Below are 27431 nucleotides of genomic sequence, written 5' to 3' on the forward strand. Positions count from 1 at the left end.
GCCTTAAAGCTGCATTGTGTAACTTTTCTGTTTGTCTCTATGGAGGTGTTCATGTTTTGGTTGAAACTGTGTTATTTATTGCTCACAAACATCTTAAGTGGGGTCGCCTTTCTAACAAATCTAACCTATAATTTGGCTTGCAAGTCTACATGGAGATTCGATAAGTTTTTGGCTATACTGTGGAACATTCTAGGCACATCTACATGGAGACAAGCGGATGATGGACGCTCCACCGGACAAGTTACACAGACATATCATGCTTTTGTCTGCTATATAATCATAATTTATGATGCCAGTTGATCATTGTGTTGTAATTTGGACCCTTTAAATCTCAATATTGGTCTAAAACAACTTAAAGAAACTAGTCTGACGTCGCCATAAACGTCATGACAACAAAGGCTACGTTCAGACTGCAGCCTGAAGTGACTCAAATCCGATTTTTTGGCCCCTGTGTGACCTGTATCTGATCTTTTAATGACAGTCTGAATGACACAGATCTGATTTTTTCAAATGTGACTCAGGACATTTTGATATGTGCTCCTGAAACCGATACATATCTGATCTTTTGACATGTGACTTCAGTCTGAACGGCCAAAGCGCATTCGTCCGACCTACACGTTATCAACAAGCTGCAAACGTCACTATTCTGCGCTTAAGTAGGCGAAAATTATTAATGAACTCCGTGTCACTGAAGCGAAGCACATCACCACTCACCACTCTTGGCTACGTCTCCACATCCACACGTTCCTTTCAACGGACTGAACCACAAAACACCACGGCCAAAAACCTCGTCCTTCTCCTTCTCAATCTCCTCCTTAAAACAAGTAAGTTGTTCATGTTCTGGCTCCGGTACGAGAGGAACTTTAAAATCTCCAGGTGCTCAATGCTCGTGTCCATGTGTGGACAACGTCTGTAAACACAGAGCACGCTCGCTGCGGTTGACGTCGTCGTGTCTCCAGTGCACATGCGGGACACTTTCGGGCCATTTAATGTTCACACTGGAGTCACATACAAGTCACATTTAATTGGAAATGTGAACGACCTCGCAAAAACATCATATTTCACACAAAAATCCGAATTGAGCATTAAGCCCTGCAGTCTGAACGTAGCTAAAGAGTTCTCGGCACCTCTGATGGATAGCTGCACATCACGACTATAACAACTACAACTATAACACGATTGAAAGCTCTGAGAAGTTAATTGTGCAGAATAGGCTCGCTTCAAAAGAGTACAAGTAGATTAATATGATTTTAATTTGATTTTTTTGCCGGTTTGCCATAAATTTCTTATTTTGACAATATAATTCATACTGCAATCTTTCACATCTTCAAAATATATCATCCATCACCGTTGCCTCTCTTTCCGAGCTGCTGTCATTCTCATCGTTTTAGTCTCAAAATGTTTTAACTTGTGCCACATGATCCTGATTTTTCATGGGTTCACGCCTGTATTCCCACAGCTCTATATTCCCACAGCTCTATATTCCCACAGCTCTACGTTTCCACAGACACAGGGCTCAAAACTGGGACTGTCCTGGGTAAACAGGGACATTTGGTCACCCTATATTATGTAGTCGCAGGTAGGCTAGACAGTTATGTCTCAGGTTGCACCAGCACTTTGTTTTACCATCACTGTTGGAATGCTTTGTCATGCCTAAACGTGATCAGTGTGGGAAATTATGTGTTGGTCATGCTAAATTCACCCAATATTATGGACTTTGGAATGACAACAGGGTGGAAAACACGTATGACTATCTATAGGTCTATATAACATGTTTTTCTGTACTTTGAGTGCCATAAAGAACATGTTTTTCTGGACTTTGAGTGCCACGAAGCAGAAAAACTGACATATGTGGACCCCGTGGCATGTTCCCACCCATGATAAGGTGTACTGGGTCAGCAGTATTGTTCATTTTCTTGCTGTATATGCTAAATCAACAAGTTAATGTTTTGTCAAGATGTAGTATAAAGCTACCCCTGATTTTGAGTTGGTCAGAGACGTCGTCCGGGGTGGCAGTTGTACTTGGTAATCAACTTGAATCTCTCTCAATGGAAATGCTAAAATAAAGTGGCCTGTTTTCTCGGATTCTCCATCTCCTGTGCTTCTTTTTAGGACACGCATTGAACCTTCCGAAAAAACCCACATCAGTCAGTGCATCGACAGAAAGATCAAATCCGTGTACAGAAAAGTACAGCTATCTGAATGGTTAACGCTTTACAGGACGCTGACATCATGTCCAACAAATCTGTGAAAATTGCAGTGTCGTAGTTTGTTTTTATCGAGCTCCTTTCTCATCTTATTAACATGGACATGAACTTAAGATGAAGCAGCTAAAGTATTTACGACAGCTTAATTTACGACCGGCTCCTGAAAATGTGCGGTTTAAATCAAATCATACACATCCAGCCTCCCCTTCGATTCAGCCGTCCAACGCCTCGCTCCCTCGCCCGTTTTCTTTGTCTTGTCTTTCTAAATCTCTGCAGGGTTGAAATAGCACCAAACTCCACATATTTCAAACTTGTTCTTCACAAACTTTCGCAGCTAACTTTTCCGAGTGGTGTTTTGGCGCGCCCGGCCCATAGACCTGTCCATCATCGGCAGACTGCAGAGGAGCACTGAGGCTTCATATTGTTCTGAACTGATAACATCCACCAGCACCGACACAGGCAGACGCAGAGCACAATGTGGCCCTGATAAAAACCAATAATGAGACGAGATTGCGCCGCGAAAATGAATACGCCCCGAAATCAGAATATGAATTTCATTTTAGAGATTTAAACAAGTTTACATAAAAGGTGCACTGTGTAGCTTTTCTGATGGAAAGTCCGTCAAACGCTTTTCTCTCCGTGGAGGTTATTGCTTTGTCTGGAATGTTTCGCAGTATGGCATTAAACATTTTTATCTTCATGGAGACCAAACCAGACCAAGATACAGGTCAGATCTGTGGAGAGGCGACCCCACTCACAACTATAATGCCTCTTTTCCAGGTATTTTTAAGATACAAACAACCCGTGGCAGATGAGAAATGTTTAAAAAGATGGTGAGGAAATGCTTGATATTTCATGATCATGTTTAATAATCATTCAGCTGTGGGTGTTTCATTGTGTTTTAATCCATGTTTGAATCAAATGTATTTAATCCAAGGTCTCCAAGACTACGTTCAGACTGCAGGGCTTAACGCTCAATTCCGATTTTTTTGTGAAATCTGATGTTTTTGCGAGGTCGTTCACATTTCCAATTAAATGTGACTTGTATGTGATCTCCAGTGTGAACAGTTAAACGGCCCAAAAGTGTCCCGCATGTGCACTGGAGACACGACGACGTCAACCGCAGCGAGCGTCTCTGTGTTTACAGAAGTTGTCCAAACATGGACGCAGCATTGAACACCTGGAGAGTTTAAAGTTCCCCTCGTACCGGAGGCAGAACATGAACAACTTACTTGTTTTAAGGAGATTGAGAAGGACGATGTTTTTGGCCGTGGTGTTTTGTGGGGCAGCTGCGACAACGTCCATTGAAAGGAACGTGTGGATGTGGAGAAGTAGCCAAGAGTGGTGAGTGGTGATGTGCTTCGCTTCAGTGACACGGAGTTCATTAACAATTTTCGCCAACTTAAGCGCAGAATAGTGACGTTTGTGGCTTGTTGATAACGTGTAGGTCGGATGAATGCGCTTTGGCCGTTCAGACTGAAGTCACATGTCAAAAGATCAGATATGTATCGGTTTCAGGAGCACATATCCAAGTGACCTGGGTCACATTTGAAAAAATCGTTTCTGTGTCGTTCAGACTGTCATTAAAAGATCAGATACAGGTCACATAGGGACCAAAAAAATAGGATTTGGGTCACTTCAGGCTGCAGTCTGAACGTAGCCTAAATGTATTTTTTTGTTTTGTTTTTGTTTTGCACAGAGACAATGTTAAATTTTTTATGTATTCATAAGGTGGAGGCTTTAATATAAGACATTTTGGGTTTTTTGCCTCTTCCGGCACCTACTTTTTTAGTGTTTTTTTTTTTTTTGTTACTTGTTATGTTATATATGTGCAAAATAAATAAATAAATAACAAATTTAATAAATGTGAGGTAAAGCTGTTTAATGTTACGGCGTGGAACATTTCAAACAGATCAGTGACATCTCCACGAAGAAACACATTTGATGGACATTGCACTAGAAAAGTTACATAATGCACCTTTACACAATAAAGCCACGAGAATGTGATTTTGAACATTTAATAAATTGTAGTACTTTCTTTTATATTAACATGGAGCCTTACATCTGTGTACCGTATTTTTCGGACTACAAGGCGCACCGGATTATAAGGCGCAATATCAATAATGTTGAATTCTCTCATCTATTTTCATACATAAGGTGCACTGGATTATACAGCGCATTAAAAGAAACAAACGGAGGACTTTTGAGACTGATTCCTTCGCCCAGGCGTGGGTGGATTACTCCGCGAGGCTCCTGACTACAGTAGCCGTAATGTTCCGACAATCCATCAAGCGGTGCGGCTTCGTAGCTTACCAAAGTCGTACTAAAACATTTTGACAGTTTTTTGAGCTCCGTGTACAACATAAAATTGGGTCGAGGTCACTAAGCACAACCAGAATTAATACATAAGGTGCACCGACTTATAAGGCGCACTGTCGATTTTTGAGAAAATTAAAGGATTTTAAGTGCGAAGTCCGAAAAATACAGTAGCCTCTCAGTGGTCCAGGTAGGTTCCACAGTGGTCCATGGGCGTATACTAGTCTATTTGCTCTTATACTTGTCCAAGGCCATTCTAAATCTATTCAGGAAAGGCTCATTTCTGTCCTGTGAATGTGACTTTTTTTAGTATCGATACCTGCTCAAACGAGTATCGAGTTTTGATTCTAGCATAAATTAGCATCTGATTTTCGATACTTGAAAACCCTGTCGCTGATGTGTTTTAAAAGCGCTGTACCTGAATCTTACCGTCTTAAAAACATTCATTTCGAACCGTTTGCAGTGGTCCAAAGTTATTCCTCGCTCACCTTATGCATTCAAAGCGTCCTAATTATTCACAAAGGGTTTTTAAACACTTTTCACAACTCTCAGAAGCCAGTGAGAAGTTCTGCCATTAAGATAAGATCACAACAAGCATACCAACGCGAACTTCAATCTAAAAACGCTTTATAGATTAGATTAAGAGCTGCTTATACAATATATCTGTGCTGGGGCAAGATAAATTTTGCTCAGATACATGGGAAGATTGGGTACAGGGCCTTTAACGTCCAAATACAGAAGTTTCTCAAGATGCAAGGATTAGCTGTAGAGTGAAAATACTCTTAAATGCGATTAGTGCTTCAGTACATTTCAAAGTCATTTTCCGTTCATTATATATTCAAACCGACCACGATCATACTGTGAAGTGTGTTGCTCAAAGAAACAGCAACAGTAAACTAATTGGACTTGCAGAAATTCAAGATAAGACATGCCTTTATTAGTCCCACAGTGGGGAAATTCCAGTGTTGCAACGCGCAATTTCAGAACAGCAGGAAAAGGTAACATACAGTAAAACAGATAATAAATAATAGCTTAAAAATAATTAAAAAAATAGACTTAAAAATAATTGCACATGGATATAACAACAATACAACTACTGACCTTTGTATGTTTAACTTTTAATTGATACTGTGCAGCTGACGTCATCAACATTTCTTGACGCTACCTGGATGCACTGCTCTGTCTGAAGCTCTGTTGCTCAAGGTAAATTTTAATCTCAGCACAACCGTGAAGAACTGACTGAGCTGGAACAAAAACAAGTGAGTCAGTTTGAGCATGAACATGAGCATGAACACAGGCTCCTGAAAACATGTTGTTAAAATCTATTTTTTGTATTTTTTTCTTGCTAATGTGTGCACTGTGTCACCATGGGAACTGCTGAACATTGTTCCGTAAATGTACATGTAGACCCAAACTCCCCTTCCCTCAGCATAACAACTTCGTAATTAAAAAGAATAGGTTGCTTTCACGTTTTAGGAGGACAGGGACCTATTTAATAGAGCATGGAAGCCCGACCGAAGTCTGACGGGACAGATTTAGACACATCATCGCGTCAGCTGTTTCCTGTCTACAGTAAAACCACTCGCTTTGAGACTTTTAAGTGTTCAAAAGATCAGAGCTCTGCACTTCTAGTTTAGATACAAGTCAAAACTGTTATTATTATTTGTGAAATGTGCTGTGCTGTACTTCAGATACATGATTTTTAAAGCATAAAGATAGCCGAAGTCCACAGGAAGTAGAGTCACTATCGCGAATCTGCAGCTTCACCTCGATCCGTGCGCTGTGTGGATGTAAACAGACACGCGTGAGGAACTACTCTCACCTTTTTACTTTTAACACTTCAAACTGGATTAACAGCGTGGCTTTGTGGACTGGATGTCATTATTTGCGGAGGACAGTTTCTATTGATCATGTGGATAAGATGCTGCACTTTAAATTTACCGCTTTAATAAAGTCGTCATTGTTTTTGCTATATCCTGAGTTTGTATTTTGCGTCTCTGTGTCCGTTAGAGGCCACACAAACAATATCCTACGTGTGTCATTGGTAGGCCTATGAAAATCGTGTTATTTTAATTGTGTTGGATTCGGTCGGGTTTGGACACGAATATCTTAATGCCTATGGGGCTCGGGTCGGACGCAATCACTGCTCTGTCGGACGTGGGCCAGGCTCGGACAGAAAAATTTGGCCCGATTCACACTCTGCTATGTAACTAAGACTTAAAGTTTTAGTAAGAAATCTCCAAATTGAAAATGATCCACAAGTGTTGAACCTTTTCATTATTTGTTCAGGATCGGCTCCACAAACTCGTCATATTAATGTGATGGTTTAAAGTCCTTGCAACTGACAATCATCACGTCTTTGCGGTTGAATAATGGAACCACTTAGTGAAGCTGTTGTGGAAAGAAAAATCACTTTATTGAAATTGACAAGACGACATTGAACTTTGTGCCACTTTTTGTTTTCCACGTGAAAAGGCCAAGTGATTACGGAGACGTAAACATAAACCACGTCAACAAATCTGACAGTTAGGTAGTAAATTCCACCACAAAATTCTGACCTGTCCTGCAGCTCAAGTTTAAACTAGTGAAATAGGGTTGTCAAAGATATCGCGAATCTGATACTAATAGATATTAAAACTAGTATCGATACTAAAGCGGGATAGAAGTTCCTGAATAGTTTTAGAATGATCTTGAGCTGTATCAGAACAAGTATAAGAGCACATGGACTAACCTGGACCAATGAGAGATTACACAGATATAAAAGAAAGTACTATGATATAAAGCACGGGTGTCAAACATAAGGCCCGGGGGCTGGATCTGGCCCTCCAAGACCTTTAATGTGGCCCTCAGCTGATTTTCTACTAAAATATTTGAATTATATTTACTATTAAAATATTGGTAATTTTCTGTGGTGTTTATCACAGCAGCGTCTCCAGCGTCTCTGTACGTGGCCCCTCCCACCAGAGCAGCACAAATGAAGACTTGTCTCTTTCCAAACGCTCTTAAAGGACGATCGTTTTGACTGTTGACCGTGACACCCTCATCAACAAAATGTCCAACATGAGAAAAGTGGAGCCGAGTGCAGGATTTTCCAAGAAAAATTGACTTATTACTATTTACATACAAGTTCATGTTAAAACATTATGTTGAAATTGCATTTTTCTTAAAGTTTCAGGTTGTTCATAATATTATAATATTTTGTAAAAGAAATAGTTCATCAATTAAAAAAGATTTCTGTAATAGATTTGCATTTCTCAGCACAAATATTTGAACTTGTTGTTATTTTTGGGGTTTATATGCCATGAGTTTTCTGATTTTGTTGGTTGGATACGGCCCCCGGACCAAATTGAGTTCGACACCCCTGATTTAAAAGGTACATTGTGTAACTTTTCTGGTAGAGGGCCCGCCAGTTAGTTACGCCTTACCTCCAGTATTCCGAAGTATGGCATTAACAACAGCAATTTATGACAAAGTATTCTATAAAGCTTGTTCAAAATGAGAGAGAACTCATAATTTTAGAGGGTATGGAAATTTCAAATTGCCCAATGTTCAAACTACTCATAAAAGTTTTTGTGTGTCTATATGTGGTGTAAAACTCTGGATACACATTTCAAGCAACGCCAAAATATCCATAAATTCAAGCTGTTACATAAACATATGGTTTGGTCTCACTATACAGAGAGTGTGTCTTAATATTAGAACAATTCTGCCTTCTGTAGCGCTGGTTTATTCTTGTTGTTTTCCTACTATTGCATTGTTACCATTGTTAGTATCTTTAATTTTCCTTACCATTGTTGATACCTTTATGTATTATCGCAACACAGTTATGTTACCAAACTATAACAGTGGCTCTTTGTTCGTACTTGTAAATAGTTCATATAGTTTGATGCAAAATGTCTGAAAAATGCAAAAGAAAGCTCATTGCGTTAGGTTAGAAGAGTGGGGCTGGGGTTAAGTAAGTTTTCTTCTTCCCACGCAATTTTGATGTTGTTGTTGTTGTTTCTGCTATGATTTCACTAATGTTGTAAAATAATGTAAATTTCCTACTTGCCCAACCTTTTCAGTCTCCATAGAAACAAGCAGGAGACGCCACCAGGTGAATAGGTGACCTCACTCACGGTAAGAAAGCATGTTTTTAAAAGGTGCACTATGTAAAGTTTTGTTTGGGAGTCCGTCACATTGTTGTTTCTCTGGATATGTCATTGATCTGTCTGGAATGTTCCGCAGTATGACATTAAACAGCTCTACCTTACATTTATTCAATTACAGGTGGTTTTATAACTCAAAAATACCTCGAAAAACAGACATTCTGGCTGTGAGCGGCAGAGGTGCGGACTTGACTTGATAAAATGGACTGCAACTTAGAACTCAACTTGGACTTGAAGGTCAGTGACTTAGGACTTGACTCGGACTTGAGGCCTGTGACTTGACAAGACTTGAGAAGCACTTTTAAATCTGAATTCTTTCTATTTTGACCGTAATGATTCACTCTAAGATCTCGTTAAGACATTTAAAAAGGAAAAAAATGCATTTCTACAACTCTTATATCAATATACTATGACTTTATAAGTACAATTTAGTTTAAAATTCATATAAATTGCAAAAATCTAAACTATATTGATTTAAAGCCTTGACACGACTTGAAGCTCAAAGCAGACGACTTGGACTTGACTAGGACTTATGGGCCAGTGACTCGAGACTGGACTAGGACTTGCCTGTATTTCACTTGGGACTTGACTCGGACTTGTGATCAGAGACTTGAAACTTGGAAAGCGACAACTTGGTCCAACTCTGGAGAACGGGGTCACCTCCCCACAGATCTAACCTGTAACTTGGTCTGGTGTGGTCTCCATGGAGATAGAAAAGCTTAATGCCATACTGTGAAACATTCCAGACAAAGCAATAGCACCACCTTATGTCAGAAAAGTTGCACAATGCTCCTTTAAATGTATTTTTGAGCAATAACAACACCCATAATTGAACAAATGCATCTTATATAAGTTTAATACCATATTGCGGAACATTACAGGCAACACAATAAGATCTCCAACCTGAGAAAAGTTACGCAATGAAGCATTAATGTTAAAAATCACATTCTGTTGTCTAAATAAAGCGTGTTTATTATTATTATCACAGTATTGGGAATCAGTATTGAGTATTGCGTCTATTCCTAAGTGTCGAAAGAGTTTGAAACGCGAGTATCGTGACGGCGCGAGAGTAAACGCCACCTTTTCCGCGAAGATCGGCTCGATTGGCGTCGGCTTTGTTTAGCGCGGCGCCGTAAGTGGGACAGGAGGCAGGTGGACGGGAGCCTCACCTCTCCGAACGGCGCCACATTAGCGGAGACAGCGGGCTATTGAGGATGTCGGTATGGCGAGAGAGGGAGAGGAAATGGTGATAAATGACACGGGAGGAGGAAGAGGAGGAGGAGGGAGAGGAGGGAGGGTGAGAGCTTGTTAAGACGGAACTGAGAGGAGGGAGAGAGGGTAGGCTGTAATTGGCAAGACTGAGAGATGGAAATTAGAGAAGGTGATGTTGACGCAGATGATTATAATGCTTTTTTTAAAAAACGGATAACCTGGAGGCGGTTTGCAGACGATACTTTGGTAATCTATTAGAACGCAGAGAATCGATATTTTTGGCCCAATTTTGATCGTTTTCCCAAAAATATATGACTTGAAATGACTGTTAACGTAAATATTGTCTTTGCCTTTTACTTTTCTGACATTCACAACCCTGTTTCTACCGGTAAAGTTCTAACTTTTTGGTTGGGGGTTCGTCACATTCTTGTCATTGCTCTGCCTGGAATGTTCCACAGTATGACTTTAAACAGCTCTACTGTACATTTATTTAATTTTATAGCTCAAAAATACAGAAAAAAAAGCATGCATTTTGATTGGGAGCAGCGTCGCCTCTCCACAAATCTGACCTGTAACTTGGCCCGGTTTGGTCTCTGTGAAGTTAGAAAGGCTTAATGCCATACTGTGAAACATTCCAGACAAAGCAATAACATCTCCATGGAGAAAAGCACCAGATAAGTTACACAATACAACTTTAAACTAAGGCTTTACACAGCAGTTAGTGAGCTCAAACCAAATATCGACTTGGCAAGAGGTTTAAAGCCGATAGTCAATACGCAAAAATTGCAAATATCAGCAAAATCTCTATTAGAAATGTTAGAAAATATGATAGAACTGAGGTTTTCAATAGGTGAGGTCTGATTCTGCAAGGAGGCACCAAAGAGCCACTGGGGAGGCGTGACGTGGACTAAACCAGGACTGATCCCAGGACTGAACCAGGAGGAAAAACCAGGACTGATCCCAGGACTGAACCAGGAGGACCAAACTGATCCCAGGACTGAACCAGGAGGACGAAACCAGGACTGATCCCAGGACTGAACCAGGAGGACTAAACCAGGACTGATCCCAGGACTGAACCAGGAGGACGAAACCAGGACTGATCCCAGGACTGAACCAGGAGGACGAAACCAGGACTGATCCCAGGACTGAACCAGGAGGACTAAACCAGGACTGATCCAGGACTGACCAGGACTGAACCAGGAGAACCAGGACTGATCCCAGGACTGAACCAGGAGGACGAAACCAGAACGACTGAATCCCAGGACTGAACCAGGAGGAAGAAAACCAGGACTGATCCCAGGACTGAACCAGGAGGACTAAACCAGGACTGATCCCAGGACTGAACCAGGAGGAAACCAGGACTGATCCAGGACTGAACCAGAGGACTAAACCAGGACTGACCAGGACTGAACCAGAGAAAAACCAGGACTGATCCCAGGACTGAACCAGGAGGACGAAACCAGGACTGATCCCAGGACTGAACCAGGAGGACGAAACCAGGACTGATCCCAGGACTGAACCAGGAGGACTAAACCAGGACTGATCCCAGGACTGAACCAGGAGGACTAAACCAGGACTGATCCCAGGACTGAACCAGGAGGACGAAACCAGGACTGATCCAGGACTGAACCAGAGGACTGAAACCAGGACTGATCCCAGGACTGAACCAGGAGGACTAAACCAGGACTGATCCCAGGACTGAACCAGGAGGACTGAAACTAGACTGACCCAGGACTACCAGGATGACAGGACGAACTAAGGACTGATCCCAGGACTGAACCAGGAGGACGAAACCAGGACTGATCCCAGGACTGAACCAGGAGGACCAAACTAGACTGATCCCAGGACTGAACCAGGAGGACTAAACCAGGACTGATCCCAGGACTGAACCAGGAGGACGAAACCAGGACTGATCCCAGGACTGAACCAGGAGGACCAGGAAACAGGACCCAGGACTGATCCCAGGACTGAACCAGGAGGACGAAACTGAACGAACCCAGGACTGATCCCAGGACTGAACCAGGACTAGAAACTGATCCCAGACTGAACCAGACAAGAAACAGAAACCAGGACTGAACAGATCCAGGACTGACTGATCCAGACTGAACCAGGAGGACTAAACCAGGACTGATCCCAGGACTGAACCAGGAGGACTAAACCAGGACTGATCCCAGGACTGAACCAGGAGGACTAAACCAGGACTGATCCCAGGACTGAACCAGGAGGACTAAACCAGGACTGATCCCAGGACTGAACCAGGAGGACGAAACCAGGACTGATCCCAGGACTGAACCAGGAGGACGAAACCAGGACTGATCCCAGGACTGAACCAGGAGGACGAAACTAGGACTGATCCAGGACTGACCAGCCAGGACTGAACTGAACCAGGAGGACTGAACCAGGACTGATCCAGAGGACTGACCAGGAGGACTAAACAGGACTGATCCAGGACTGAACCAGGAGGACTAACCAGGACTGATCCCAGACTGAACCAGAAGGACTAAACTAGGACTGATCCAGGACTGAACCAGAGGACTAAACTACGACTGATCCCAGGACTGAACCAGAAGGATTACACCAGGACTGAACTAGGACTAAACCAACACTAAACCAGAACTGAACCAGGACTGAGTGTCGCGAGGGGCCCGAAGGTGTGCCTGCGTAGACTGTCGGGTGATCGCAGGCGAAAGGATGGGCACAAAACTCCACGCCCCCAGTCACCCGAACCCTCTTTGTGGACACCCTGCTCCTCGGGCTCGGGGTTCTCTCGGGGTTCTCTGGGGTTCTCTCGGGGTTCTCTCGGGGTTCTCTCGGGATTCTCTCGCGCACAAGGAGCGAGCCGTTTTTTCAACCCTTATAGTTTATACAAATTAGGCATGTGGTTTTAAGTTTCATTTCTGTAAAACGTAAACAAATGTGCCCAAAGCTGCATCAAACACATTATTTTTGAGTCCTCTTCGTAGGAAATAACAATCCAAACTTAAATGATCCATCCACATTCACATTCATAATACACATTCTCAATTGTCTCAAGTGTCGTCCTGTTGTTTTGCGTAATTCGCTTTATAATCCAGTGCACCTTATGTATGAAAATAGACGAGAGAATTCAACATTATTGATATTGCGCTGTATAATCCGGTGTGCCTTATAGTCCGAAAAATACGGTACAATGCAAATCATATTTTATTGTCTGAAGAAAGCGTTTTTTTTAATTTATTTTATTTTTTTTTTATCATTGTGGTATCAGAATCAGCATTGAGTATCGACTCCTTAATATCGAAATCAAGTTTGAAATGTTGGTAAGCTTAAAGTGCTTGCGAGAACACAACATCACAATGCTCTACCATTATTACAAAGTGATTTTAAGATTTATTGCCGAATTTCAGACATTTTTTAAAAACTTGGTCTGTTTACAACGCCCCAAAATAGGAAGCTGTGGATTCTAATTAAAAAGCAATTTGCTATTCTGTTGTTTTATTAATCAAGGAACTCATTTGTGGCAGTAATTACAGTTAACAAGTGTCCAATCCGACGCTGCTGTATTATGACAATGAAATGTGCTGAATATTTAAGGCAAAGGGAATTGGCTTGGCTCTGGGTCAGGTCAGGGCGTTTGGGAGTCACATTTCTCTTCATACATTAAACTTCTTCATACATAAAAACACAAGACGCACTTATTTTTATTACAGCTCATAACGTGTGTTTTTTTTTAATTGCATTAACTAACTGTGTCCTTAGTTGATGTAAATTTGCGCAAATAAGATCTGTAACAAAGCAGCTCTTGAGGTCAAAATAAGTCTTAAAACGAAATGGCTCTGTTCATGTTTTTAAATGAAGTTCGGCGACTTTAAAGTGAATCTGTTCTGCAAAGTGGATTTTCAGAGCTTTTATCCATGTTATAGTTGTTTCCCTTCTCATTTACCCTCTGGAGTTGTATTTAGAGGGATTCGTTCACGTTTGAGCAATTCTTAAACGCGTATTTTCAGCCACACATTTTTACTTCTTCGTTCTCCAATTGTATTTTCTTCATTGGTGATATGCATAAGATTCAGCAGCGTTGTAGTCATTTTGTAGCCTGATTCAGCGGTTTTAAGTTTCATTTCTGTAAAACGTAAAAAAAAAAAAATGTGTGCCTGAAGCCAAAATGCTGTCAAATTGCAGAAGTACAAGTATTTTTTTTGGGATCAACTCGCTTGCAGCCGGACTTGTCATGTTGTTTTGGTCTCCCTTATGAGCGTCACGTGACAATGGAGCGAAACTAATCGAACATCATCTCCCCACGCATTTAAAAGAAACATTATAGACACTATTAATTTTAAATCGTAATAGCATTATATTGAAAATACAACCACACATTCGTTTGTGCTGATCAAACAAATGTAGGTATCAATAAATTATTATTTTATATTAGGTCCTTATGCGCTGCAAATTTTTTAAAATGACAGTAATGAAATTGATACTGTTGCTACTTTTTGATACCGCGATATAGCGTAATACTGTATTACTGCCCAACCCTAGACTAATGTAATGCGCCAAATCCCGTAGGAAGAAGGGCAATAACGTCTTTCCCCTTGATAAAATTCACCAAACATTCTCTTTGTTCCGGCTTTAAATCCTCGATCTCGAGAATTGTTGCCAACACAGAATGTATGTCTTCATCTACATCTCGACCGCTTTGTTTACTGTTGTTCCACAAAAGTGACTCAGACGTGGTTTCACAGTTCTTTGCTGATTGGCCAGTGCACGGTCCACAACTTCTGGGGTTCTTGAAAACCGTCTAGTGTATTCCGATTCCTGACCTAGTTGTTGGAGAGAAATGAAATTGAGCGGAGGCACTAGGTCAGGGGTGGGCAAACTTTTTGTCTCCAGACAGGAGACAGGACATGAACTGTTAAGAGCCTGACTCCATTTACGCTCATGTAGGACGTATTCTGCACTACGCGATTGCAACTTTGCGACGTAAATTCCACAATACATGACAAATGAATGAGGTCTGCTCCACTGCACACCACAGGCAAACATGAGTCCTGAGCAATCAGATCTCACTGGGAAACAGAGCTCACACCACAAGGATGCGCACATAAACACTTACGCCTGCAGAGCAAAAAGACTCTTAAGACATTCCATGCATTCAGACTTGTAACACAGCATGTACTAGTCTATAGGCGAGTTTCAGCTGACGTCATTGTTATTAAAAGCCCGCGTTGCATGCTGGGAAATATTTTGGTCTAAGGCAAGAAACAGGATAGCGGTCAAACACAGTGCGTAACCTCGCGTATTTATCCCCGATAATGGTAAATTCCTGCTGCTTTATCGGATGCACAAAAAGAAGCACGGAAGAAGAAAAATGTCTTTTTCGTATTCTGAGTGAAAAGAACCGCTAACGGCGAATTAAATGGCTTTCAAACATTCGCAGAGCAAACGTAGAAGATCCTAACAAACCGTGGACTCCAACAAGTTCAACAACACATCGAGACTCTAGGAGGTTTTCATCTTTTCTGCTGTGAATGGCCCAGGAGTTTCCACCAAGTCATTGTGGATATCGCCGAAGTGAATATTTGTTCAGGTAGTTGGCGATTCCGACCAGAAATTTGGTTTGGTCCACCTTTTGTAGGGGTTGAAAAGGGTGATTTGGCTCCATCGATTATGACCAATTTCTGGTCAAATCATCTTCGGTCCTCTGCCGTTAGAGTGGATAAATAACCAGGATCAATACCCTTTACGTGCTTTCTCACTCCGTCCGTCATGTTGAATTAGTGTTTATTGCCGCCGACCAAAATAATTCCCAGCATGCAACGCGTGCTTTTGTCAACAATGAAACTCGCCTATAGACAATGCTTTTAACCTTCTTAAAATGAAAACAGTGCAGTCTTATGTCTTGAACACTTCTACCTCACTCATGGTCCGAATACGCCGCCGGAAAATGACTCCTGTAAGAACACTTTCCCATAAAGCATTGCGGCCAACATAATACGCCGCACGTCAATGTATATATAGTGCGCCATCTACTGGGAAACGCCGGAAATGCAGGAAAAATAAAACATCACCTGACTAATCTCATCTACTCCTTAGTATCAAAATCACGTTTGAAATTTTAGTATCGTGACAACACTAGCGATGTTTTAGTCTTTTTAACCATGACAAAAAAAGACAAATCCATCTCCATTTCTAGTGAACTGCTAACATCAGCTCAATAGTTAAAGTCATCAAAACCATTACAGCCAAAAACTGGGCAATTTACGGAGACTTAAAGAAATAAGAATGATAGACAGATATTACTGCTCGCCGTCTCATCTTATATCGGCTCAATTCTGTGGTAATGACTTTAAATAATTCCTCCACGGAGTTTTGAGCTCTAACAAAACCTCTCATGAAAGAAAGGTACAGGTGTGATGGAGAAGAGGTGTTTTTTTTCACACAAGAAACAAGACGCTAATTATTTCTCTTAATTCAAGTTTGTCTTAAAAGTAAAGAACAAGCAGGTGGAACTGGGACAGAAATGAATAAAAAGGAAGCGTTTAAAAATCTGAAAATAATGACTTCCCTAGGGCATCATAATAGCTACTCTGCACAACCTACCACAATGAATTCACAGGGGGCACTGGGGGATCAAGTCCTTAATGGGGTTGAGAATCTTAAAGAGGAAGTGTTATGCTAAATGACTTTTTGGAGCTTTCTACCATGTTATAACGCTTTTCCCTCTTCAAAAACATGACTGAAGAGGTTTTAGATGTCATCCTTGCATGTTTGAGTAATCTAGTGGAACTCTCCCAGGCCCTATTCAGTGTCATCTATGTCATCCAAGCTCTCACACAACACACACAATTCTCCATAAATATACAAAAGCATGATACAAAACAATCCACTAAAGCTTCATAAGCCTGATGCGATGTGCAGCAGTTCCATTAGGGAAATGTTCATGATCATGCTGTGACTGAGCTCTAAAGGAGGAGTGACTTAGCGAGGAGAGCAAAGGAAGGGGGGCATCAAAAAACAAAATGAAACTTTTTGCCAACTATGGTCATGAGCTTTGGGTAATGACCAAAAGGACAAGGTTGTGGATACGAGTTTCCTCCACAGGGTGGCTGGGTGCTCCCCTGGATACAGGGTGAGGAGCTCAGTCACACGGGAGGAGCTCGGAGTAGAGCTGTTGCTCCTCCACCTCAAGAGAAGCCAGCTGAGGTGGCTTGGGCATCTGTCCGGATGCCTCTTGGGCGCCTCCCTTGGGAGGTGTTTCGGGCATGTCCCAAGGGGGGAAGGCCCTGGTGAAGACCCAGGACACGCTGGAGGAACTATGTCTCTCGGCTGGCCTGGGAACACCTTAGGGTCCCCCTGGAGGAGCTGGGGGAAGTGTCCAGGGTGAAGGAACCGCGACCTGGCCACGGATAAGCAAAAGAAAATGGATGAATGGAAACTTTTTGAACATGTCAATGCTTTGTTTATGGTGAATATAGCATTTTCTAAACAATAAAAGGTAACAATGTGATCTAAATATGTTACGTGTAAGCAGTTATTACTTCATAGAAATGCTTTAGTATTTGATAGTGTATACTCCTTTAGCTCAATCTTTCTACCCATTTTGAAAAAAAAAGACAATTTCGCACTCAATGCCCTATATTACACAAAATTGACTCTTGTGAGCTTTAACATGTTACATCATCAAAAACATTCCCACGGTTGTGTCTTGTTTCATTCACACATGTTTGAGTAATTCTTTAATATTAGTCCGTCTACTTCTCCAAAGCTCAAAACGCTCTGTTCCACTTTGTGATGTCACGAAGCGGTGGTTTCCATCATGTGGACTGATGTGTGTCTGGAGAAAGTGTGATGTTCTGGAGTGAATGAACTGAATGATGGTTTTAATAAGGATGATGGTTTAAAGATGCTGAGAGAACTGGGTGTGAATGAAGATGCAGAATTATCACGATGCTCCGGTCATTATAAAGACATTCTGTATGTATGATTGATTTTATGAACTATAACATCAACCTGCCCAGGGACGACAGGTGGAAATTAGCACTTGTGCTACAACCTGGTACAATATCTCTCTCCTGTTAAGGTTAATGTATACTGTGCACTGTCCCTGTCTCATTAAATAAATAAATTAGACTAAACTAAACTAATTAACAGCTACCTTCAAATTGAGTTCGGTAGAGAGTGACAATTCCAGGGCTGAAATCATCCAAATGATTCTAGTGGTACGGAAGCCGAGAGGGGTCACAACAAACGCAAACGCCGCAACAAATACAAATGCGACAACACAACAAAAAGCCACAACAAACCAAAAAAGAACCACAATGGAAATGACCGAGGGACTCTATTTTAATGCAAACGCCGCAACAAATACAAAAGCCACAACACAAACGCAAATGCCGCCACACATTAAAAAGCCACAACACATTAAAAAGCCACAACAGAAGTGACCACGGGACTCTATTTTCCGACAGACCGATCAAGCGGCAAGAAGAAGTGAAGAAGAAGAACTACAACGTGAAAAGTAAAGGAACAGAGAAGTTGGAAACGTAAGTAAAAGTTATTTATTGTTTTATCATGATTCGTTTCACGTTGTAGTTCTTCTTTTTCACTTGCCGCTTGATCGGTCTGTCGGAAAATAGAGTCCCGCGGTCACTTCTGTTGTGGCTTTTGAATGTGTTGTGGCTTTTTAATGTGTTGTGGCATTTTAATGTGTTGCAGCATTCACGTTTGTGTTGTGGCGTTTGTATTTGTTGCGGCGTTTGCATTAACATAGAGTCCCGTGGTCATTTCCGTTGTGGCTTTTTTTGGTGTGTTGTGGCTTTTTAATGTGTTGTGGCTTTTTAATGTGTTGTGGCTTTTTAATGTGTTGTGGCTTTTTAATGTGTTGCGGCTTTTTAATGTGTTGCGGCTTTTTAATGTGTTGCAGCATTTGCGTTTGTGTTGTGGCGTTTGTATTTGTTCCGGCATTTGCATTAAAATCGAGTCCCGCGGTGATTTCCGTTGTGGCTTTTTAATGTGTTGTGGCTTTTTAATGTGTTGTGGCATTTGCATTTGGGTTGCGGCGTTTGTATTTGTTGCGGCATTTGCATTAAAATAGAGTCCTGCGGTCATTTCCGTTGTGGCTTTTTTTGGTGTGTTATGGCTTTTTAATGTGTTGTGGCTTTTTAATGTGTTGTGGCTTTTTAATGTGTTGTGGCTTTAATGTGTTGTGGCTTTTTTAATTTGTTGCGGCTTTTTATTTGCATTTGCGGCATTTGTTTGTGTTGTGGCGTTTATTTTAATGCAAACGCCACAACAAATACAGAGTCCCGCGGTCATTTCCGTTGTGGCATTTTTGGTGTGTTGTGGCTTTTTTTTTGGTGTGTTGTGGCTTTTTTTTGGTTTGTTGTGGCTTTTTGTTGTGTTGTGACCCCTCTCGGCTTCCGTATGGTGGAGGTGTATGGAGTTTAAGAGTTAAACGCAGTGGGCATTTCCTGTGTTATTCTATTACATAAGCAGGGTTTGTGTGTTAAACATGTGTGAAGTAAACAAACACAACTCCAGGTCTGTTTGTGATGAGGAACATTAAAACATAGATCAGAAAATAGTCTCATATGGGCCCTTTAATTACCTCGGCACGGTCATACTTATAATTCAGAAATGCAAGTTCGTTGTACCTAATAACCTTCAGGTAATTCCAAAACGGCTATTATGGCGATGGTAAGTTCTCATTTGAGGTCTTTGAATTTTGCTGTAAATGCTACTTATGTTCCTTATTAGATTAGATTCATGAAAATTAAAAAATGTCCCTGACCACCTCCAAGGGTAAAAAGGACAAGCTGTTGTATTATTGGACACGGGGCAATGGACTCGGGAGATTTCAGCTTGAAGATAAAAACTGCAAGAAAATTATACGAACACGCACATGGAGTAGTCAAAAATGCAATCAGGTAAAAGTAACGTTAGTTATTGTAATGTTACTCAAGCAGCCGGTTTCACTTCGTAGAAACCGTCTGACCTCACAGCATTAGGATTCGTTCGCTCGATGGTAGGCGGGTACTTTTATTATTTAACCAATCGCTGCTATTTGGTCGTGACGTATGCAATGCGCCACTGACGGGGATAACTGGAATATTAAGCTTTTCCCAAATCCTGTAGGAAGAAGGGCAATAACGTCTTTCCCCTTGATAAAATTCACCAAACATTCTCTTTGTTCCGGCTTTAAATCCTCGATCTCGGGAATAGTTTCCAACACAGAATATATGGCTCTTCGCTGATTGGCTGGTGCCCGAACTCGCACTTCCGGGGTTTTTGTGAACCGTCTATTGTATTTTGATTTCTGACCTAGTCGCTGGAGAGAAATGAAATTGAGCGGAGGCACTAGGTGGCGCCAGACTGGCTAACAGAAAGTAGTGGCCCAGGAAAATACTCAAGTAAGAGTAAAACGTGTTTGGGAAAAATATTACTCAAGTAGGAGGAACTTCAAAAGTATCTGTCATTTATAATTTGAAGTTAATGTAGTTAGAAGGATAAAACATTTAAAAATCTGCACAAAATCTGATATTTTCAAAGGACAGACACTCAGTGAGACAAACTAAATCAGATCTGAAGGAGCGGTGCAAGAAACACAAATGTTCAAATCATTTCATATTGTCACATAAAAATTTTGTCACTTTAGACTTACTCACAGTGGGAAAAGAAACCAAAACTTTTACTTTTACTGTTGGATTAAAACATTACTGAAGTAGGAGTAAAAGTATGCTGCTAGTAGGATTCCCGCTCTTTTTCACTGACAAAATTTCAAAATTTTTCCAAGACTTAAAGTGAATTTTCCATGAATTTACAGCACCTACATGTGTAAAATTGATCAGACTTTTAGGTCTAAATATGAAATGTGAACTCTTTCCACTCACCTTATGGTTTGGTTTTATAGTTTTTTAACATTCAAAATACTGTCAGTGCATTTATTGTCGTCTCATTTAAACAAAAGGCGCAAACGGATTCAGAAATAATCATAACAATCTAATGATAACTTAACGGAACGCTGTAGTTGCGTGAAAGAGATACTAAAATTCCATGACTTCTCAAAAAATTTCATAGAATTTATTTTCATGACCGTGGGAACCCTGTGCTAGAAAAGTGCCCTGAAAAGTACAATTTCTTTCAAAAGTTACTCGAGTAAATGTAACTTCACACTTTTGCATATTAGAATCCTGAAAGCCACAAAGCCCTTAAAGACTTCTTAGTGAGAAAAGTCAATCTTCCTTTTTATCCAAAACATAAAAGGAATCTTCTCTATATCGATACTTCACAACTGAAAACATCAACGTTCCCTGGTGGTGTGACGCTAACAGTCAGCATGTTCTGTCTGAGGCTTTGTTTCGACTTTACTCTGATCTTTAATTTAACACCATCTGACCAGAAAGAACTCAAATTACAAAAACGACCTCTCAAAAAACATTACAGTCACGCAGAGTTTTTCACTTTCACCTTTTTGTTCAAAATCGAACTCCTAAACAAGACCATGAACACAGAACGAATCTTAAAAACATATTTGGCAGTTTGCTGATGTGTGTGTTGGTAACTGCTGAACATTCTGCCATACACAGACATGCAGATCACCCCCAGCGTGACAAGTGGGAAGTCTGTATTATTATAGAAAATATGAATCAAAAGCAAGACTGATACAGACTTTTCCACAGCCACAAATCATTTCTCTTCACTAGTTTTGCGAAGTTTTACTAAAGCCATCATATAATTTCTGCAAAAATAATAATTCATAATTTTAGAAATATACTCGCACAAATGAAAATTGTCACAGCACAAACAAAATACAAACGTTTTGTATAATTTTCTGCGTGTTTTGAGGATATTTTACATTTTGAGAAGCAGGATGATGTCATCGGCCCAAAATAAAACTGCTAATATCTTAAGAACCATAATCACACAAACAAAACTTTTTACAGCACAAACAAAGCACAAACATTTGACCCGATTTTGAGCGTTTTAGAGCATTTTGAAGCTTCCTGGGGGCTGTCTGACCCCAATTTGACCTATAAAAGAATCTGCAATATCTCAAAAACTAAAAGCACAAACGAAACTTTTTGCAGCACAAAACGGCACGAATACAGCACAAACAATTGACCTCACTACCCAAGTAAGAGAAAAATGTGCTTGCGGAAAAGTATTTTTCAAGTAGGAGTAACTTAAAGAGTAACTGTCATTTATAATTTGAATGTTTGGCTCACCCCAATTTTACCTATAAAAGAATCTGCAATATATCAAAAACTAAAGCAGCACAAACAAAACTTTTTGCAGCACAAAAGAAACACAAATATTTCGTATAATTCTTTGCATGTTTTGAAGCTGTTTAACATTCTGAGGAGCTGATGACGTGCTCAGCCCAAAATAAAACTGCTAATATCTTAAGAACCATAATCGCACAAATCAAACTTTTTGCAGCACAAATGAAGCACAAATGATTGACCCGATTTTGGGCCGTTTTAGAACATTTAGAATCTTCATGGGGGCTGGCTGACCCCAATTTGTCCTATAAAAGAATCATTACTATCTCAAAAACTAAAGCAGCACAAACAAAATGTTTGCAGCACAAAAGAAGCACCAAAGTTTGACCCCATTACCCAAGTGAGAGTAAAACATGTTTGGGAAAAGTATTTTGAGTGTTTTAGAGCATTTTGAAGCTTCTTGCAACACAAACAAAACTTTTTGCAGCACAAAACAGCACAAATGAACACAAACGATTGACGTAGTTTTTGTGTAGGTGTGCGTTTGATGGGGGCCAACTTCACCCAGGTAAGTGAGTGTACTGCTGGATAACCCCAGGAGGGACACACGGTCACAACCCTCCCCACACTCAGAGCTCGTTGTCGGGTTACCTTGTGGTCTATGATCCCGCTGTATCCCTGGAGCACTGGGGCCAGCTCCTCTTCTTTCTCCTCTGCTCGGGTCTGAGGGAGAGGAGCGCTGGTGGGTCGCCTCTGAACGTGCTCGGGAGCCGGTCGGACGTGGGCGGCGGGGGCGGAGGTGTCGTTGGCGTCCCGGTCTCGTGCGCCGGCTCCGCTGAAGTTGCCGTTGTACACGAGGAAAAGGCTCGCGCACAGGAGCAGCACGAGGAGCACCGCCACCCCGTGACGCTGTGGACGCACAAACACACACAGTCACACAGAGGCACATTACATGGACCGAAAGCTCACAAGAGACAATTTTGTGACCCTTTAAGACAGGGGTGTCCAAACTTTTTTCATCAAGGGCCGCATATCTAAACACAGACGAAGCAGAGGGCCAATCAAGGGCCGTAGACTGATGTTCAGTACAGGGAATAATTGGAATGTGTGCATATTTAACATGTCAGAATGAGCCATCAGTCTTTATTCATGCTAAGATCCTTAAAACCACACACTGAATATTAAATATTAGCTTTATCAAGGTAGATTCTCAAAAAACCCACAGTAAAACATTATTTTTTAACTGACGCAAGGTAATTTGGGCCAATTCACCTGGAAGTCTGAGGGCCAAGAAAAATTTGTCTGAGGGCCGCATTTGGCCCCCGGGCCATAGTTTGGACATGCCTGCTTTAGGACATGCTTTAAAGTTGTTACCTCCTCATAAATAGTAGTTAGAGTTGTGTTTTGTTTCATTCACACGTTTGAGTAACACTTTACTATTACTATTTACTATTAGTCTGTCTACATCTCCAAAACTCAAAATGCTCTGTTCCAATGAGATTAATTTGGTCTTCCGATATTTTATGTTATTAGGTTCTTTTTTCAGACCAAGAGTTTGTTTTCATACCTCACAGTTTCGACTGCTCACTAACGATCTTCCTCAGAGTGGTCACGTTATGTTGCTGTGATGTGTCCAGTCAGCTGATTTAAACAGGGTTTGGCGCTGTCTTCTACCGATGGAGGCAGGACGACAGCGCCATCTGCAGTCTGACTTCCTCAAGACAGTATCCCAGGTGTGTGAGAGTAAAAAATCCCCTCGTCCGGGTTTATAGTCCCGTGGGCACGTTTCTGTATTTCGATTGCCTCTTTAATCCATCGGCGATGTTTGTTTTCCTCTGTCCCAATGATGTTTGCTCCATCCCAAGCCGCTGGATTAAAGAGGCAATCGAAATACTGAAACTTTGCCCATGGACCTATAAACCAGGACGAGGGGGCTTTTTTACTCTCACACACCTGGGATACTGTCCTGAGGAAGTCGGACTGCAGATGGCGCTGTCGTTCTGCCTCCACTGGTAGGAAAACAGCACCAAAACCTGTTTAAATCAGCTAGTGAGCAGTCGAAACTGTCAGGTATGAAAACAAACTCTTGGTCTGAAAAAAGAACCTGATAACATAATGCTCTGTTCCACCTTGTGATGCCATGAAGCTGTAGTTTTCAAGCTTCATTTTACTTTTCGTTCAGTAGAAATAGGCAATTCCAGGTCTGAAATTATCCAAATGATTCAAGTGAAGGTGTATGGAGTTTACAAACACAGTGGAGCATCTGTATTATCACATGACATCATAAGTTGGAACAGAGTGTTTTCAGTCTGAGAGAAAAACCGAGCCTAAATATGCGGGATTTGTGCGTTAAACATGTGTGAATGAAACAAAACACAACTCAGAAAATTGCGTAATATGGGAACTTTAACATGAACGTTTGGAACTGGATCTCATTTTTTAAAAGAACCAAATTATTTTCAGTCTAATTTCTCATGTTTATACTGATTCATGCTCAACAAACACAAGAATCAGCTCAGACGCAAAGCAGAAAAAATATTTGGTATCACAATAGTTAATTAAAGGATTATATTATTTGTTTAATTAAAGTATGCTTCATTTCACTCCCAGTTTGAACCATTATAAACATATCTTAGCCTTAATGAGTGTGTAGTTAAAATGAATTCTCACATTGGCTTCTGTCATGTGAATAAAAGTTAAAAAAAAGACTCTTTGACATGGACGTATCTAAAATATAATAACACAGACAAGTGAAATTGTACGGTCTGTAGGTCCTGTTGCAAAAGTTACGTGAAAATTGTCAAGATAACGCGCGTAAAGAAGACGAGACACACTTATTTTTAGCATTTTGGAAGCTCTGGACGCGTTTCACAGTTTAACATGCGCCAGTGAACCGAGGATAATCACTTAACAAGATATCGATTGGAGCAACAAAAGGGTACGACACAAGTTATGGCATAAAAATTTCACTCAACTGCTTTTAGTAACTCTCTATCTCCTCGTGACCGCCTCAGATCATTAAAAAAAAGGCAGGTTGTTGTTGAATTTTTGGACAGGGAGGAATGATGGACTTGGGAGATTTCATTTAATAGATAATAACTGTAATAAAACTATATGATTTTCAGTTTTTCTCAATCGTAACGCACGCAGTGAACCATAAAAAAATAAAATAAAAATAAAAAAAAATAAATAAAATGGTAAAAGGGTCCGCGATAGGCCACTACACAAGTTATGACCCAAACAACAATGACGAGTTAAAGGGTAAAGGGTTTCAGCGTGTAATAGCGATCGTAATTTTTTTTTTTTTTTTTTTTTTTTTTTTGGACCAATGTGCAATTATAAGTAGTTATTTTTAGTCTAATTTATATTAAAAGAATAAAAAAAGCTAGCTTGTCCCAGACGCAGATGCACACTAACAAATCGCTAGCATCTCTCGTAATTCCTAAATAAAACTCGTATTTTATAGAATATACTGGCAATTTTTATTTTATTTTTTTTTTGTTTAACTTTATTTCTCTTTAAATATCTCTTTTGTTTAGATTTTGAACCACTTGTTGCCCGATGACTACGTTAAACAAACATTTTCAACTTCCTATTCTTGTTTTATGTTAAACGAACGTAAAGAATCTTTCAGCGCTATTTAAAACCGATATATTACTATTATTATTAAAAGTAAGTCACAAAGAAGTAGCTACGTTTAAGGAGATTACTTTTTAACATTATAAAATAGTTTAATCTGACCGATAATCTCAATCGATCTCACGTTTAACAGCACTTTGACGCATCTGACGCCTATACGTAAAAAAAAAAAAAAAAAAAATGTCGTATTTCCGTCAGAAAGTGCACTCGCGACATCAAACTCTACTTTTGCGTATCTGACACCTGTACGTAAAAAAATCCCCCATCATGCTAATAAATAAAGATAAAATAGTTCTGAGCGTGCACGTGTGCTGAATTTGCGTTAGAAAGTACATTGGCAACATCAAACTCTACTTTTGAGTATCTGACACCTGTACGTAATAAAACATGATGCCATTTAATGAAGATAAAATAGTTCTGAGCGTGCACGTGTATCGTATTTGAGTCAGAAAGTGCATTTGCAACATCAAACTCTACTTTTGCGTATCTGACACCTGTACGTAAAAAAACAACATGCTAATAAATAAAAAATGAAACAGTTCTGAGCGTGCACGTGTGCTGAATTTGCGTCAGAAAGTGCACTCTCAACATTAAACTCTACTTTTGCGTATCTGACACCTGTACGTAAAAAACCAACACTCGAATAAATGAAGATAAAATAGTTCTGAGCGTGCACGTGTATCGTATTTGAGTCAGAAAGTGCATTTGCAACATCAAACTATACTTTTGCATATCCGACACCTGTACGTAAAAAAAAAACAAAAACAAAAAAAAACACGCTAATAAATAAAGATAAAATAGTTCTGGACATGCACGCGTGCCGTTTTGGCGTCAGAAAGTGCACTAGCAACATTAAACTATACTTTTGCGTATCTGACACCTGTACGTAATAAAACATGATGCCATTTAATGAAGATAAAATACTTCTGAGCGTGCACGTGTATCGTATTTGCGTCAGAAAGTGCCATGCCAGAGCGCGTGTGGTCCCGTCTAGTCTCCCTCGTGCGGGGTTTAGATCCACGGCGCGCACAGCTGGACGTCTATTGTTCACGTCGCGTACTAATCTTTTGATCCGATAGAAAACGGCGCACGGCGAAGAGAGACAGACACGCGCCAACAATTGTGCAATTTAAAGCGAAACCGAGCGACGTGAACGCGGCAAAAAAAAAAAAAGAAAAAAAGCTTTAAATACCATGGGTGTCTTCATGTTTCCGCGCGGTCCTCTTAAGTGCATACAAGTCCACTGTTTGGTCCACTTTGAGCCATGGTCCAAGCCGGTGCAGGTCCCGAGTTCCCCGAGTCCGAGTCCCGTGGTGAGGAGTCCAGAGCCCGGGTGAGCGCTGCTGATGCTGCCGCTGCCTGGATGTTTTGAAGACTCCGGCGCGGATGGTCCGTGCAGCGGGAGGCAGGAGCGAGGCAGGCGGGAGGCAGATGTGGAAGAGCGGCCTCCGCAGGGTCCTAACGCCGACCGGGTTTGTGGAGAGGGAGAGAGGGAGGAGGAGAGAGGAAAGGAGAGAGGGAGGAGGAGAGGGGGAGAGAGAGGAGAGGAAAGGAGAGAAGAGGAAAGAGAGAGAGGAGAGAGAGAGGAGAGAGAGGAGAGGAAAGGAGAGATGGGTGAGAGGTAGGAGGGGTGATGGAGGAGAGGTGGAGAAAGAGGAGAGGCGGAGAAAGACGAGAGGAAAGAAGAGAGGGGAGAGAGGAAAGAGGAG

The 27431-nt window shown here is 41.0% G+C and overlaps 1 protein-coding gene across 1 annotated transcript in view; it reads right to left on the bottom strand.

The window, feature by feature from the left end:
• st6galnac5a (ST6 (alpha-N-acetyl-neuraminyl-2,3-beta-galactosyl-1,3)-N-acetylgalactosaminide alpha-2,6-sialyltransferase 5a) overlaps positions 1-26929 on the bottom strand; it is a 256085-nt gene extending 229156 nt beyond the window's left edge. The window contains exons 1-2 of the mRNA XM_055151370.1: positions 26915-26929; positions 22735-22992 (exon numbers count right to left, since the gene is read on the bottom strand). Of these exons, the coding sequence (XP_055007345.1) occupies positions 22735-22992; positions 26915-26929 (273 nt within the window). The remainder of the gene's footprint in view (positions 1-22734; positions 22993-26914) is intronic.
• Positions 26930-27431: the final 502 nt, after the last annotated feature.

The sequence above is a fragment of the Boleophthalmus pectinirostris genome, unplaced genomic scaffold, assembly GCF_026225935.1.
Source record: "Boleophthalmus pectinirostris isolate CB_2022bp ecotype Guang Dong unplaced genomic scaffold, ASM2622593v1 HiC_scaffold_16, whole genome shotgun sequence".
Taxonomy (NCBI): domain Eukaryota; kingdom Metazoa; phylum Chordata; class Actinopteri; order Gobiiformes; family Gobiidae; genus Boleophthalmus; species Boleophthalmus pectinirostris.